General features: G+C 38.6%; 1 protein-coding gene across 6 annotated transcripts in view; it reads right to left on the reverse strand.

The window, feature by feature from the left end:
* The window catches only part of LOC146658656 (RNA-binding motif, single-stranded-interacting protein 3-like), a 132,991-nt gene that overhangs the window by 34,824 nt on the left and 80,703 nt on the right, over positions 1 to 17,464 (reverse strand). For all 6 annotated transcript variants that reach the window (XM_085422363.1, XM_085422361.1, XM_085422366.1 and 3 more), the window contains exons 5-6: positions 1,958 to 2,115; positions 960 to 1,039 (exon numbers count right to left, since the gene is read on the reverse strand). In XM_085422363.1, the coding sequence (XP_085278489.1) occupies positions 960 to 1,039; positions 1,958 to 2,115 (238 nt within the window). The remainder of the gene's footprint in view (positions 1 to 959; positions 1,040 to 1,957; positions 2,116 to 17,464) is intronic.

Raw genomic sequence — 17,464 nt, forward strand, 5'->3', positions numbered from 1 at the left:
ATCTGAAAAAAGTGTTCTCAGCTTTGCCATGGAAACCAACTTGCAAAGTCTTGTGATTTTCACTGTATTAATTATTCTTATACGAAGAGCTGTGATGTTATTTTTCTGTCAAAGACGGACAGAGGCTGCAGACAGAAGGGGGAATGGATACATCTTTAATTTGCTATAAAATTACACAACTATACCACACAATACACAGTGCATGTGTGTGCCGTACTGCCAGAGTACAAATCCCTCTGTCTTTGAATTCCCTTTAGTACACCATACCTTATCTTTCTGTATCTTAATCTTGTCTCTGAGCTTTTTTCCCTTCAAATACCGTGACATCCTCAGTCAAATCCTGATCATTTTCTTTCTCCTCTTTTTTCATGTCACCTATACATCTACTGATATCCCTCCACCCCACCCTTTTCAAATGTCTTCAGCTCAGAGTTAAAAAGGCATCAAGTTTTTGCTGTTTATTGAGGGAAAATGTGGAGACAGATTGTTTGCCTTGGGAGCTGCTTGTCTGATGTTTGTACATGTGCCTCATTGCGTGTGTGCCTCAGTCTGCATCTTGTTCAGAGAAAGAATTAATCACTCACATCTTCCTGCTAAATAAGCTCAAGGAAGTTCAACGAGTGGGGGAGAAAAAAACATGAGAGAGAGAAGATAATTAGAGAAGATTTATCAGTTGCATTGACCGTGAGTTGGATGTAGACTGACATTGTAATACCAAAAGGTGCATACAGCTATAGCATGACTGCAACTGATAAAACCTGCCATAAATTCATGAAAAACTGCTGAAAACTTCGAACTCCATAACGCTGACTTTGATTAAATAAATGTGACCACACAACTTTGTCAGCTTTCTGACACAGTTCTTTTCTCGACAATACACATTGAAATTTTATCAAAGATGGATAACGTTCAGAGTCTACGGGCAGGATTTGTAATCTCAGTCTCAGAATGACACCTACCAGTCATGCCTGGAGGGGTTTTCAAAAATTTCCCATTGAAATTTTGAATCACCACATCACACTTCTCTGTTGACTCCATCCTGGGATGAAGAAAAATAAGAGGAGGAACTTTAGGACAATTGCTACAAAATACAGAAGCTACAATTCTGCTTAGTTCAACATGCACAAAAGGTACTGAGGTTCTTTAAAAGTAATCCATCCAGATATAAGGGCAGTCTTGTAAGTGCCTTCTGGTTTATGCATCTTGGTTATCTATGAATGCCTGAGAAAAAGGCCTTAGGTAGGACTGTGCATGTCTGTGTGTTTGTGTGTCTGTTTTCTATGGGGTTTCCTCTCCTTTGTCCCAGTTTAAAAGCTCCATTCAGTCTGATCTGTTGTGTGTCATGTCCTCTTTGTCTGCCCCTATTCAGCTCTGCTCACCCAATCACAGCTCAATGACTAATTGCCTGCTTGGCAAGCAAAAGCCAGTGTGTCAGTCTCTGTGTGTGTGGAGAACAGCAAAACGGTGACGGTGACTGAAGAGTTAGAGGCTGTGTGTGTGTTCGGGATGGGAACACGCATGACTGTGTGGGTCGTGGGTTTTGTTCATGTAGCCAGTGACCCTGAATGTAGCAGACTTCATTCTAATCACTGACACACTCTAGGATGCAACTGAGAAGGCCCCCCCTCCGTATACACATACATTCAAAGTGGATCTGTACAGCTAAAATACCTTCAGCTGCAAATGGAAACGAATCAGCTCAGGATCACATTGTAATTATCTTAAAGAATGTGGATTATAGTAATTATATTAACATTTTTTTTTATTATGTGCCTAATATGTAATTATAGCAATCAGAATAAACATATGGTCGATAATTCACAAGTTATTTTTTTCCCCTCAGTGATCTTTAAGGCAGTGCAGTAATATCTAATATTTAAAAAAATTAAATAAAATCAAAGCTAGTAGCGGAAAGCATAATCTCAGTAACTCAAGAATCCCAAGTATCCTGCGGTACCTGGCAAAGCCAACTCCTCTGCTAAGGCCATTGGCATCCCTCAGTATCCGCGTGGAAATGACGTGACCAAAAGGCTTCAGCATGTTCTCCAACTCCTGCTCATCCATCGACACAGGCAGGTTAGATATGTAAAGATTGGTGGGGTCCTGCTCCTGTTGCTGTGAAGAGAGAGGGGTAGAGGGTGAACAATCAGTGTCAATTCAAACCAGGAAAGAGCAGATGCATCTGTTTATGCAATGTGTAAAGGACTTGAGCCACCTCTCGTTTCGTCATATTTTGCTTCCAAGGAGGCAGATGTACTTGTCGTTTTTTAAAGTGGTTTTGAGCAACGAGGCTTTCTTGAGGGTCTTTCAAAGTTTCAAAAGTGGACAGTGGCTGTTTTTTCACAAATTTTCAGTCCAGTCCTTGTACTTCACCTTTTCTTAGGAATGTTTTTTAAGCCACTTAAAAATGACATGAATGTTCAAGCATAAAGGAATCAAACTAAACAAGTGAGCCAGTGTTGTGTCTTCTGTCTACATCTAACAGGCAACTTGGCAAACAACCACTTTTAAATTTGTATGTTTAGGCACTTATCTGGTAGCAGCCTGCTGCAATAAACATGGTGGTACCCTCTGATTAGTGGAGTATATGAAAAATTGTAACAGTTTGAAGGGCATAAAACTGTATTTTGTACCAACAAGGTGATTCCCAAAGAGCTATTACATGCAAATTTATCATCTATTAGCATGGTGTGCAATGTGTGCTCCCAAAAAAAAAAAAAAGTATCTGAGGAAACTGGACAATTGGAGGAAGTCATGTCCTTAAGAAATAGAAACAAAATTCAGGACCTTCAGGTAATCCATCTACTGTTCACAGAGGACTCATCAGAAATGGTGTCAGTGCAAGGAGCCATTTTTAAAGAAGGGAAACGAAGAGAAAAATCTGAGGTGTGCCAAATCATCACTCCACTGGACAGAAAGTCAGTAACAGGCTACATGTCGTCAGTATGTTCAGAGGTGTACAACGGTGAGTGTCTCCATTCCAGCTAGTGGTGTCGACGGCTTGTTGAAAGTAATGGAATTATGAACACAGAAAGGTACGGCCAGATTTTGATACAGTACCATCCCGAAATTGGCTGTGGCTTCAGTTTTAGCATAACAATGATCTCAAACTTACTGCCAGTGCAGCAAGTTCAGATTTAAACACACACACACGCACACACACGCACACGCACACACACTATCAGTTATGGATTGGCCTCTGCAGAGCCATACCAAATATTAACTTTCAAGCTTGTCACAATTTTGTCTTCTGTTTACAGATTTCAGTAAATCCCTACACCTGTTTCCTATTTTCCTCAGAAAATATGAAATGAGAGGTGACTCAGGACTTAACTCTTAATTCTCTCAAACTTAAGCCAGTAAAATGGCTGCTCATCAATAGAGAAAATGGGTAAAATATTATGTTACAGGAAAATAACCATTTCATCTATTCTATTCATTCATAATAATTTAGCTTCTTAAAATGTGTTACAAATATAAAGTGATGGAAATGGAAAATAGACGTTGACTTAACACTGCGTTTTGTGTAAAAGGTTCAGAAGCTGACTATTTTGCTTCCCCCAAATCTGGTTTTTCAGCAATAAATGCATTAAATGTTAAGCTGTTTGTTTCCATGTTTATGACTGAACACTCCACTGCAACATATCTGTGAATTTAACTCTAGAAGAAGCATATCTTTGCAAACGGGAATAAAAATTTCATTGAAAAGGCAGAACATTCACTTCATGCTCAGACCCCAGAAGCAATAAGGAAACCCCCTCCAGATTCTTAAATGTTAACAGAGATGTATTAAATTTTTCCAGGGGAATGAAGGAACCTCCTCCTTATGTGCTTCTCAGTTAGTTATACTAGTATACTTCAATTATTTTTTGCTCTGCTTGGCAGCGCTCCACTGAAATGATCCTCCGCAGGAGACCAAAGCCTGTGTGTGTGGTGCTTACAAATTAAAATAGCATTGAATCTAGAAAATGGTCTGACAGAGTGGTATTTTTTTTTTTTTAAACAAAGGATTAAGTACAATACATGCACGGTCCATAACAACATGATTTCAATCTATTACTTCCGTATTTCATGAATATTATTAGACATTCCCCAAGAGTTTCTGTTGATGCTGTAAATGGTTCTGTGATGTTTCATAACTCACAACTGCTGTAATCTAATGCTTATGCAATGCTTATGTACATATCCACTTTAAGCTTGGTAATATCTTACAAATCATGAGGGCAGATTTGACTCATGACCACTATAAAACCTACAATTTCTGTTCTTGGCTTTTTCTAAACTAAAATGCATTTTGACACAATCAGCAAGGATAAGTGTCTCCAGAGTCTACAAGACATTTCATAACATAAATAGTGTCACTACTCATTTATATGTAACAATTCTGCTGTTATAATGCAAAAATAATTCAGTGTGTAGCATGTAACATGCTGTAATTCAACACAATTTTATCTCTGAAGCAACAGTTCACAGCAATAATATTCGTCTTAAGGTGCTTTATAATGTAAAGGTAAAGATCCTACAATATAAACATTGGCATATACTGTAAACACATGGTGAGTAAAAACAGAAGTCCAGCAAGTTCATCAAGTAAAGATGGAGTTTGTCTCCCAAACCCTAATAGCTGAATGTTAGGGTAAGTTCTAAGAACCACAATTAGGCCTGTGGCCCAACAGTGAACATGGTACTAGGAGGTCTTTGAGACAGGATGGGGCATGACCATTCAGGCCTTGTAGGTGAAAGTAAATATTTTAAATTCAATTCTGGATTTAAACAGGGAACCAGCCCCTAGCCCTGCGACCTGTCCAGCGGTGTGCCCTGCTTCTCGACCTATGATAGCTGGGATAGGCTCCACATCCACGATAGGCAGTCATGGCTATGGTTAATGTTTGTGTTGAAGGACACAAGCTTGACAAAAATAATTAGTTAGAAAGTAAAAGCAGAAAACTAAACATGTCCATGCCTGGAGTTTAATTGATTTTTGTAATCTGGCTTTACACTGTAGAGCAATAATTATATCACCTGAACTGAAGTGTTTTCTAATCATTGTACATAAGGGAAGCATAAGGTGAAAAGCATCAGTCCCAGCTTTAACAAAAGTACAAATCAAAGCTTTGCATTTGCTTAAGTGTTGTGTTCTAGTATCTGTAGTGAAATAATGCAACTAACTATACTAAATGTTTCACTCAGCTCAAGCAGGACAAACACTGTCGGAGACCGCGACAAGATCATTAGTAACAGTCATTAGTGCTGTTTCTGTGTTACAGTGTACAACAAACCTGACTAAGAGTCTTCAAAGTGACCATTCCTCTGCAAATTACTGAAAAATCTGGAGAGCAAGTTAATAATGGCTATGATTATAACCTATAAAGACCAATTACAAATAAAGCTTTATTATACAGCAAAGAAAACCAACATTGCTCTTTGCAAAAATAATTACTACTTATTTTTCTTATTTGACTAAATAATTGCCATCTACTGAATCAAGCAGCCATTTAACATTTAAGTTCTGTCAGTCTGAAAATCATGTACGGTGCTACAGTAGAGTGTTACAACTTATGTCTAAAAATGTATCGTTTCATGCATCAGTTAAAACACTCGACTCCAGGTACGCGACGGCCAGCTGGAAACACTTCACGCAAGTCGAGCTGCCCGAGATTCACAGAATTTACAGTAAATGTTACATTTTTGTGATTTATATCGTTATCGGGACGATAGAATTCTTATATCGGGATATGAGATTTTGGTCATATCGCACAGCCCAGGCCAGTGAACACTCTTTCAAGGATGAGGAAGTACACATCTTGGACAGGGAGGAAAGCTGGTTTGAGCGTGGAGTCAAGGAGGCCATTTACGTACCTAAGGGTACATCTTTTGCCATCTTATAATGCTGTGATTGCAGCCATTCCCCAAATCTGTGAATGGTATTCATGGCCATTGATCAGTGGTCTTTGATCAGTGGGTTTTGGTCAGTGGTTGTTGATCAATGGTCATGAGAATTTGCATAATTAAGATTAAGGAACTGACCTCCCAGCCCATTGTTCCCTCAGTGGACTGGTTTCAGTCATTATGCAAATGTACTGTTTATAAGATTGGGGAAACCTGCTGTCAGCTGAGACTGAAGAAGTCACTTGGATGAGTGACGAAACGTTTCTCCCACAAAACGCTACGTCCAGATGAACAGAATCATCTTTTTGGAGATAAACGACGTTTTTATATCGTCATCCGATATATATCATTATATCGAACAGCCCTATCACCAAGGGGTCCTCCTTGTTTGAAAGAGACCAATGAATATAGCCCAAAAAAAGTCTGTTTCTATGTCCATACGGCCACCTGACCGTAGTTTTAAGACAGACTTGAAACACTGTGATCTCATCATGAAAACATTTTAATAAGGTCTGTCTTGAAAAGCAGAGAAACTACAATTTACACAGGTCTGAAGCGAGCACAAGACTTTGATGATTTCAGTGATGTAACTCTTTCAGGGAGATGACTCTGAAAGCAATGACAGATACTACAGCTGTAAAATTCTGCAGCTTTGATGTTGCTTCTTTCGTCTGTCACTGCTTTTATAAATGGGAGCGCACAGAAACATGCACGCAAATGTAAAGGAGTATGTCCAAAGTCAGAGGCTCTGTGTGGGAAGACAATTGTGTCATCTTACATTGGACACTCAGCCAAAGGAAAACCCTTGCTGATGGAGAGATATATTCAGATGTTAGAAAGAAAGGTAAAATATTTCAGACTTCTTCACTGAACTCGTTCTGCTGATTCTGAGTCACTGATTGCATAGATTGCTTCGGTCACAGTCTGCCAAGCTTGGGTCTCCCACTTTCCAAGCATCTCTGGTGCATGCAAAGAAAAGACTTCAGTGGATGAAGAAAACATTTAGATTTAAAGACAGGCTCATCAGGTAGCTCTTTTATTGCATAAACACAAAGGTATTCACACACAAACACATGTACACACACCCAAACTGCTGATCTCTAAACCTTGGGGAGCCAGTGGCTATGATGTGCTGTGAGCATGGTTTGGGTCTACTGCAGAGAAATACGAAACTATTCTGAGACAGAATTGTTCTGAGAAATCTTCTTTACCAAGGTCACCATGAAGGCATACAATTCACATATTTTTCACATAATTTTCATGCCGATTAAACCATTCAATGACCCTTTGAGCCCCATCCTAGAAGAGACAATTTCAGTCATGAAAGAAATCTAAAACATATGATAACGGTGGTCACTAAAGCAAGTTTGTATTGATTTGCATCTACCTTCCCCCCACCCTTTTCTTGATGATGGTGGTGGGACGGTTCCCAAACCATTCCAAAGAAATTCCTTCTATAGCATAACAGAGCCACTGGGTCCACTTACTGTGGAGTGGCACAGTTTCCATTTTTCTTTCCTGTAATTTGTCACAGACACTGGAAGCACAGTAAGGACAGGGGTTGATGTCTTCATGCCCATTATAAAGAAAAAGAATGAGTATGTTAATGCGGGCACCTGAGTTTTAAAGTGGTTAAAAATGTTATCGCCACACAAAGATGATCTCAAGGATCTTTTATTATGATTCAAACAAACAAACATGTGTGTCTGACGATACCGTGAGTTTACTAGTAATGAAAATAACACAGAAAAATCAATTTTTGCTTCAACACAGAGCTTTGATTTTGAAGAAATAATCTACCAATAATACTGGCAGGCCAATATTGTTGGGTGATATTAGCTATTAGCCAAAATATTGGTGTGTGCATTTATAACAGGCAATAGATGAAAATTTAATAAAGATCAAATAGACATGAAAAAAAAATATCCTCAAACATTTTATGTTGATGTTGCATAGTTTGTCCACCAGAAGGCACTCTGCAACTTCCCTTTTGGAATGCCATTTATGCAACCAAAGCTAATCCAATCAGAGTTCGGCAGAGCATAAATCATTAAATAAATAACTACACATAACTGAGAAATCTGGTCATGTTTCCTTTGTCTGAAAGGAAAAAAAATTGGCTAATATATCAGATTTCCAGATTTTTAAATCATCTAATATCGGTATCACATCGATCTTAAAAATCCTACATCAGCCAGGCTCTATTATTATTTGTCAACCAAAGCCTTAATATAACATGTCCAGTGGATTTATATAGCTATGTGAAAAATTGTTACAATGCACAACCAGTTTTAAGGCTCTCTAAACTGTAAAAACCCAAGAGAAGATTCAGCAGTGAAACACTCCAAAGCTAATAAGGGAGAAAGCTGCAAAACTATCGCTGCACATCCAAGTTACAGGAAACCACTAGAGAAATCGCAGAGGAAACTAAAACACAGCAATTAGACTGTTGAAAGTCTGAATTTCTGTCATTCAAACAAATAAGCTGCAGAGTCTATGCTGTGCATTACTCTTACTGTGGTACCACTGACAGAATCCCTCTCCTGCTGTTTGCAAACCACTAAAAGATTAAATGTTAAACCAGAAAATTTCCTAACCCTGTGGTCAGTTTGGTCATCATGTGTCTTATACAGTATCTTTCAGCAGTTCGCCAATTTCAGAAAAAAAAACTGGGTCAGCTGTTTAGGCACACATTTTCCATATAGTTTGTAATTTCTCTAACAAGGGGAATGAATGCAGAAAAAACAAGGTGGAAGTCATAACCTCACTACTATTCTTCTAAATTTATGTCTTTCGTGCCTAAAAATTTTAGGCTCTCTTTCCATCATTCTTATTGGCTCCATCGGGGGAAATCTCGTGGAAGATGAGCATGAAAATCAATGGGGGCAATGTAATGTTTTACTGTCACAATTTAAATTTTACTACAATACCTCCTTTCAAAACAGATTTCTGCACAACCTGTGCATTTGCACTGCAAGTGGGATATGAGCTAAGGTGCTCTGGAGCACCCACACGTGAATGAACTCTACTTGACTTTGCTTAAAGTTGCTGTTTGCACAAAGTTACTTCATAGTGATCTCTCACTCTGCATGTTGCAAATGACTCACTTCTCTCTTCCTCTGTCCCCACGTCATTCTCTATGTCTCACTCGCTCTCTCTCGTTGTAACATCTGTCGCAAGCTGGAAGCTGCTTCACACCAACTGTGCCTCTCTCTGACTGGGTAGCCTGCCTGCCAGCTAGTCAGCCAGTGTTTTCAGCCCCATTAAACCTCATTGCTGCATTATTATAACAGGTCTATGCCTCTAATGCTCCTACACTGCAAGGCAAAGGCACCTGCTGAGGAGCTGGAAGGTAAAGCGAGGGCAAAGCAACGGTTAAATATCTGTGAGAAATGCCAGATCAGTCTGCGTGTCAGTCTGCATGAGCTGAGACGGTACTCGAGCATCACTTTTCTCCGCAATTCAGCTCATATCTGAAATCCCAACACTTCACATCAGAACTAACACTTTATTACCTCCCACGACCCTTAAAGAAATGAGCAGGAATTGAACATGTATGGAAGGAAAGATGAAGAAAAACAGTGTAGACAGAAACGCTTTGAAAACAGACAGCTGACCACTTTCAACCAGAAGCAGGCTGATTTGAGAAAGCATTATGTGTTGAGTCTTCCGTTTTACCTAATCCATCCATTCTTACTTCTCCTTCACTCACCTCCTTCCAATGCTCTAACCTCCTCCAATCTGTTCATCCTCCCCCTTTTCTCTCCTTTTTTCCCCTACTTGCTGCTCCTCTCTGCTCAGATTAAAACCTAATCTCCTATAATGGTAGCCTTGCAGTCTAAAACACTATCTGAATGCTTAATTAATATTTAAAGGGCAGAAATTTCCCTCCTCTCCCTTCTCATTCTTTTCCCGTCCTCCTTCCACTTTTCTCTGCTTCTGTGTCATTTTCCTTCATCTCTCATGGCCAGCTCTCGCCATCTGCATTTCTAACTTCTTTCATCTTGCTCTTCCTTAAGTTCTAATCTTTCATAATGATTGTCTGAGTGTCTAAATGCTCTCTAACGGCTTAATCAATACTTAATGAACATACCATAAATACTTTATGAACCCTAAACCCTGAAATCCCCAGGGTTTCATTAGCCATGGAGATATACACTTTTCTACATCTTCGACATGACTGGAAGCTCACTGAAATCAACACTGGATACTGATTACATCATCATTTAGTCTCTGGTCAGTACATATTATCGTAGCAATGGCAGCTGCTTCTAAGTTACGTGTGTTTATGTGTCTGTAACAGACAGATCATTTAAAAAATTGTCTATGCAAGATGCCATTTTACCCAGCTGTAGCGATACATGGGATGTATCTTTTGTAGTAATTCTAACGCTTTTGATACGCCACCCACACATATTAAACTGCTTTGCAATTCCAACTACATGTCAATTTATTCCTAATGGATGTGAGAGTATTTTGAGGGAATTGGGTTTGATATGCAATAGGGCACATGCCCTATTTAATCATCCAGGTAAGAAAATCCCAAAAAGTTGATTCTGGTCATCTGGGCGAAGCGTTTTTCAGAGGGAGAAACGTTTCATCACTCATCCAAGTGACTTCTCCCACTGAAAACGCTGCACCCAGATGACCCGAATCAACTTTCTGTGAGTGGGGCACATGCTTTCAACATTCAAACACACATTTTTCAATCAAAAATAAATAAGATAAAAACGAGACAAATCCATGCACTCTGTAAATTCCAGTTTTCTGCTCTGGTTAATTGGCTACAAAAGGTCAATTAGCTTAGCTAACCTTTAAAGGATTGCAGTAACGTTCCAGGATCATTAAAAATGTAGTTCAAGGTTTTTCGAGTGATGACATATGAGAATATATTCAGAAGTAGAAAAGCTGTTTTCCACTCTGTGACTCTCTAGTGGCTGTGAAGTGGCAAAGAAACCCTGATGACTCAAAGAAATGGCATCACTCTTGACTAAGTGAGAGACTGACTATGTTTCAATGTTTAATTCAATTACAGGACAGTTTTTTTCTTCCACAGGCTTCTAACACTGCATCTTCACACTCTGTATGACTCATTTCAAGCATTAGGAGATGCCTTTCTAGATAATTGGCACTACACACACACACACAAAGATCTCACAGTTACACATAAAGTGATTAATCCGTTTACCCATCTATCCATTAATTTACATGTTTACTTGTTTCCTTTTCCCTCTTTTCTTGGACTTCTCCCCTGTCCTGGCATTGCAATTTCAATATGGCTTCTTCCACTCTTCTCATGTTTTACTCACTCTGTCTCTACTGTGTATTAAAAGGCCAGTAATTCATCACAAAGTGCAGTTCCTGCTGCACATCAGTGTGCAGGCTGCTCGTCTTCCAGCCGCCCAGAGCTGGAATCAATCACCCAATCCTGAGACACTGAAACCATCAGGGAGGGTCAGACAGAGGAGAAAGAGACACACAAGTACATGGAGAGGAAGACAGAAAGAGTGTAGGTGGACATGCAGACAGAAAAGCCTTGTGTGGATTAAGTAAACATTTCCTTGACTGGATACAGACAAAAAGGTTTCATAAGTTGAGCAATTTAATTTCCCTTGGGTGTGATTTGAAATAAGAACAGAAATCATGAGATAGGCAACATCAATAGACTAAACAAAACGCTGGTCCAGATGTAACGTTCCATCAGTCATATTGCTTTTTTTGTTGTTGTTGCTGTTTATTCTTCAAAGTGACCACACAAATGTAACTTATGAGTGTGGGCCTGATTCCTAGCAGCTGAGTAGAAGTGGTGTCATTTCCTGTGGTTTTTTTTTTTTTTTGTATTGTATCTTTATTTGTTTCAGACATATAAAACAAAAAAAACAATATATACACACTACATATATTTTCATTTACAGATACGAATATATATGTAGATATAAGCACACACATGTATGTGTTCAGATAAACAAAAAATATATAATGAAATAAAACAAAATCGTCTGACATAATGTAACAATGTTTGGTCTGAAAAGGAGTAGGAAGAAGTATGAACATACTTATTAATTCCTACCCCTGCTCAACATCTTATTGATCCCACATAATTCACCTAATTCCCATCATCACATACTCCACACAATACACGAGGAGAACCTATATAAACATGGCTACCGTGATTGATATAATTTGGATATAATTTGATATTTTTATACATACAATGGGTGATCATCTTTATTGGTATCATATTCTTCCAAAATCAGTTTTCGAAGTATTTTCATGAACTTACTAATTCCTGAGCATTGCTGTAGATCTATAGTAAAACTATTCCACAGTTTTACCCCATAAATAGTGACACAAAAGGTTTTAACCTTTGACCGTGCTTTAAGAATCCTTAGATTCAATTTCCCCCTCAATTCATAGTCTCCTTCTCTGTCATAGAACATCCTCTGTATATTTCCTGGTAACATATTGTATCTGGCCTTGTACATAATTTTTGCAGTTTTATATTTTATAAGATCCATAAACTTCAGTATTTTTAATTTCAAAAACATGATGTTAGTATGGTCTCTAAATCCTGCTTTATTAATCATCCTGATTGCTTTTTTTTGAATTTTACATATTGGTTGAAGTGCAGTTTTATATGTGTTTCCCCAAATTTCCACACAGTATTCCAAATATGGCAATATAAGTGAACAATAAAGTACCCGGAGTGATTTGGAAGGCAAAAAATATTTAACTTTACTCAGTACGGAGATGCTTCTTGACAGTTTGGCTTGTATATGCTTTATGTGAGGTTTCCAGCAGATTTTGTTATCTATTATCACACCCAGAAATTTTGTATCCGAAACTTGCTCTATTTCAACATTGTTTACTAATAATTTTGCTCCTGCATCTTTTTTACAATTTCCGAATAACATAAATGTAGTTTTTTCCAAATTTAATGATAGCTTATTTCTATCAAACCATGTTTTCAGTTTAATCATTTCTTGTGTGACAATTTTCAAAAGCTGCTGTAAATTCTCTCCAGCACAAAAAATATTTGTATCATCTGCAAATAGAATAAACTGTAGTATATCTGATGTTCTACATATATCATTGATATAGAGGATAAACAGCTTTGGTCCCAATACTGACCCCTGCGGAACTCCACAAACAATGTCCATACACTCTGATTGATATTCCCCAATTTTCACAAATTGCTGCCTGTCTCTCAAATAACTCTTTACCCATTCTAACACCACTCCTCTAATGCCGTAGTACTCCAGTTTATCAAGTAATATGTCATGATTAATTGTGTCAAAAGCTTTTTTTAGGTCAATGAATACACTAACTATACATTGTCTTTTATCTATATTGTGGTTATGTGGCTGTTGTTGCTTTCTGGCACTGCGCTGAATCTTTTTCATCTCAAGTTTCTCATCTTATGCGATGCCAGCAGAAACAGGTGAGTGATCCCTGTTGGGATTAAGACTATGCTTTTAGCTGACTGGTAAAAAGTTTGAGGATCCTCCTTGAGAAGTTTTTAAAGAAAATGTATAACAAATGTTACATTAATTCCTTATAGCTGATTGCTAGAACGCAAGGTAATAAGCCATGGGAAGATAGTACTATAACACAAAAATCCAAGCACAAGGATGATACACACAAACACCTCCACAGCCCACCCTGTGTGCACATTGTACACACACTTCTCTCTATTTAGTTCTCTCTTTCTTTCTCTTCTGTAGTACTGAATGCTGTAATCAACACTAATGGGACTCAGCTGTTGGCCAGTCTAATTACCTGGAATGCAGACAGATGATCACTGAAGCAGGCACACACACACACACACACACACACACACACACACACACACACACACACACACACAGAGAGAGAGAGAGTCAGGTTTCCATCACTTCAGAGGACATTACATTAACTTCATTTCCTAAAGACCGACTCTAACCTAAATCACAACCAATATCTTCGTTCGAGTCCTTATCCTAACTCAAACCTAAAATTAAACCTTAAGTCTTCACCTTAAAATGTAATGATTTGCCTAATGGAGCTTTGAGTTTATCCCCAAACACATGTCTTCACAATGTGATTGTGTAATTTGTCCCCACAGTATAATTAATACCACTGCACACAGACACACACTGCAGTATTTTACTTTCATGCACCTGCCACTTTGTGTGTGTCTCTCTGCAGTCTTGGTTTTATGTGGTGTTTTGGCGACATGTGCTTTTAGAGATTGCGTGTGGATGCATTTGCAAAAAGTCAGTAAGAAGCAAATACATTTAGCTTCTAACTGTTTATGCTTCTTCTCCTACTCAGGAAGTCCAAGTAAAAAGCCTGGCAGAGAAAAATCACGTTGTTAAATTTACACAAAACCTCTTCATTCTTTATGCCTCAGTTTTATATTAACCGAATGATTCCAGTGATTTTCCCTAGCTATATTTTCCCATTAATTTCACTTGTGCCATTTACCTCTAACCAACGACTGGACAAAGAAAAACTTCTTGAAGGAGCTGAGAAACAAGGAGAAACAAAACTAAAGTAAAATAACCTTGAGTTAAACCACGGTTGTGACAGAGCAGCACCTAGTACTCTGAAAGCCTCACATAATGCAATATACAATAAAAGGATCAAGAATTTGTACCTTTTACAGTAGAAATAGGGCACACTGAAATGCTGTTAAGGACATAAAACATTTCACAACAACAACAACAGTCTTCCAAGTCTCACGAGATAGAACAACAAAGATATTTTTAAGACTTAAATGTTCATAAAAACAGAGATTTTGAAACAAATCTTTTGTATGTCTGACGAATGTGTCTGTGTCATCCGAGGCCTCATCAGCCTGATGTCATACTGTCTGCCTGAGGAAAGAATGGGCTCGGGGGAAATCCTCAATCTAAATGATTAATACAACCTGGAACCAAGGCGAGGACTTGTCTGTCACTCTGCAGGTACATAGAGCATGTAACACCTTTGAGTATGTGGGGTGGGGAACGATGTGTGTGTGGTGGGTTGGGGTCAGCATTTGAAGGGCTGTTTAAAGCTACTTCAGAGGGATTTGTTAATGATTACAACTACATAGACAAACACACACCCAGAGGTGTCACACTGACTGCAAATGATCAAGGCAGAACTTCTGGAGAGGAAGTGATGGGTAAACAAAAGAGATGAGCAAAAGGAAATTTTAAATAGATGACAATGATTATCTATCACGTGACTGCAGAACGCATGTGAAATATACATGTTACCAGTTCTGGGCTGGACCCCTTTAACCTTTAGAACTGCTCTGAGCCACAGGGGCAACAAGGAGCTGGACGCCTCAGAGATTTTGGTCCATATTAACACAACATCACACCTGCTGCAGATTTAGCAGCTGCACATCCATGATACAAATATCCCATTCCACTGCATGCCAAAGGTCCTCTACTGGTGACTGTGGAGCCCATTAAAGTTCAAGAAACTAGTTTGAGATGGTTTGTACTTTGTGAGCCTTATCCTTCTGGAAGCAGCCATCAGGAAATGGGTACACTAAAGGCATGGACATGGTCAGCAACAACTGTTCCAAAAAACAAACAACCCCCACCCCAAAACCAATCCCCCAAACTATTATACCACCTGCCAGGTGGTGGTTTAAGGACAGAGCCACGCTTTCAACTTTTTTTATGCCAAATTCAGACCTTACCATCCAAATCTTGCAGCAATCGAGACTCATCAGATCGGGCGATGTTTTCCAATATTTTGTTCAAAATGCAGCCTCATTTTCCTATTAGCTAACAGAACGCTGTGGTCTTCTCCTGCTGTAGCAGATGCTCCTCTGCAGGTATTGTCTGTTGCATTCTTATCAGTTCATAGCGGTCATCTCATTCTGGCATCAACAAGGCATTTTCACCCAGAGAACTGATGTCCACTGGATATCTTCTCATTTTCAGAAGATTCTCTGTAAACCTTTGCCAATTCAAAGTCACTTAAATCATCTTTTTTCCTCATTTTGATGTTATTTCAGGCAATCTTTTAGGAAGGATCAGATCCTGAGTGCTTATATTAAGTATAGTAATTATCATTCTTGAAATTGTCAAATATCTAAACTACAACACAATGCTGATTTGTTAACTGTGCCCCTACGTTCTCTAATGAGCAAAACAAGTGTTTTGTGTTAACAAGCAACAATAACCAATTATAGCTACTGGACTTTTCATCAGTTTTCATTCTTTTTCTTTAAATAAAGTCAGCACTTTGCACAGGAGTATTTAAGCTTTGTAACACCCTGCAGTGTGCCAGTAAAATGCAGGGAAAAGTTACAAAGAAAATCAAAGATTCAAAGCCTGCAGTCCTGGATACATGGTCTGCATCCTTCACAGTAACTCTGCTACTCTTAATACCACTTTAACAGATTAAAACAAAGTGGAGTTCAGCTCCTAAATTCACTCACACATTACCTCTTCCACCCCCACTCTCTCTCTCTTTCTTTCACTGAATTGTTCCTTGATTGTCTGTCTGTATTGGAGCATTTCATTAGACAAATGCAATAAACCAGAAGGCCTGCTGGATAGCTGGATTATCATTGAGGAAGCACTTTCTCGGATAAGGAAAGCGAAAATTAATAAAGAAAGTTTTCAGACAAACTTATTAAAATGCATTTTTTTCCTTTGCCCCCCCCCCCCCCCCTTTTCTTAAATGGTATGTAGCTTGTCAGACAAAGCACTAGAAAAAGAAGTGAAGAGCCACAGCCAGAGAGAAAACAAATTAAAAGGAAACTACAGTATCTTTTTTTTTTTAAAAAAAGGTCCTGAAAAATTCAAGTGAAGAGAAGATTTGTGCTCTTGGCAGTGATTAAAACGCTTCTGAGTTCTGAATCAAACTCTGAAAGAAGATGAGGTATTCAACGATGTATTTGTTCCCCCCATTATTTCATGTTACATGTAAAAATGCCAAGATACATAAGTGTAAAGGAGGCTGCCGTTTGAAAACTGGTGCAGGAAAAATACCATCTAATTCGTTTCATCTTCATGAAAACATTTGAGAAAATGCATGAAAAAAGTATAAATGCAGGATTTTAAGGCAAGAGCTACAACCGTACTCTCAACTTCATTGAATTGCCATAAAAGTCAAAAAAATGTGGCTGTCATACCAGGGTATGTAACACTTGTAGTACTTTATGAAAGGAGCAGAAATTTTGACGAGCTGGTAGATTTGCTGTATAACGGTTAAGCCGTCTGTATCCGCCCACACCTTCCGCTGGTCTCGGCTATAAAGTTCAAGAGGAGAGAAATACTGGTTTACACTTCAATAAAAGACCTTTTTCATCAACTCTGCTCTTCTGACTACATCAGTCTCGCTGTAATCCAACCATCAAGGTCAAGTATGTGTATGTGCGTGAGTATGCGAGAATGACTGTGTGCTGCAAGAAGGCAAGTTTAATCTCAGGGCAATCAAAATAAAGGAAAACAGCATTAGTGCAACTTTCCTCCACAACTTTGAATATTTATTTTTCCTAACTGTGATTCAATCAGAGTGGCCTGAATGAAAAGTGTTATTTGGGTCAAAGCACTAGCATCTAATCTAATAGTTGCACTTCCAT

This window comes from Rhamphochromis longiceps, linkage group LG11, assembly GCF_057381845.1.
Source record: "Rhamphochromis longiceps isolate RC_006_pf linkage group LG11, R_longiceps_female_GT1.1, whole genome shotgun sequence".
NCBI lineage: Eukaryota > Metazoa > Chordata > Actinopteri > Cichliformes > Cichlidae > Rhamphochromis > Rhamphochromis longiceps.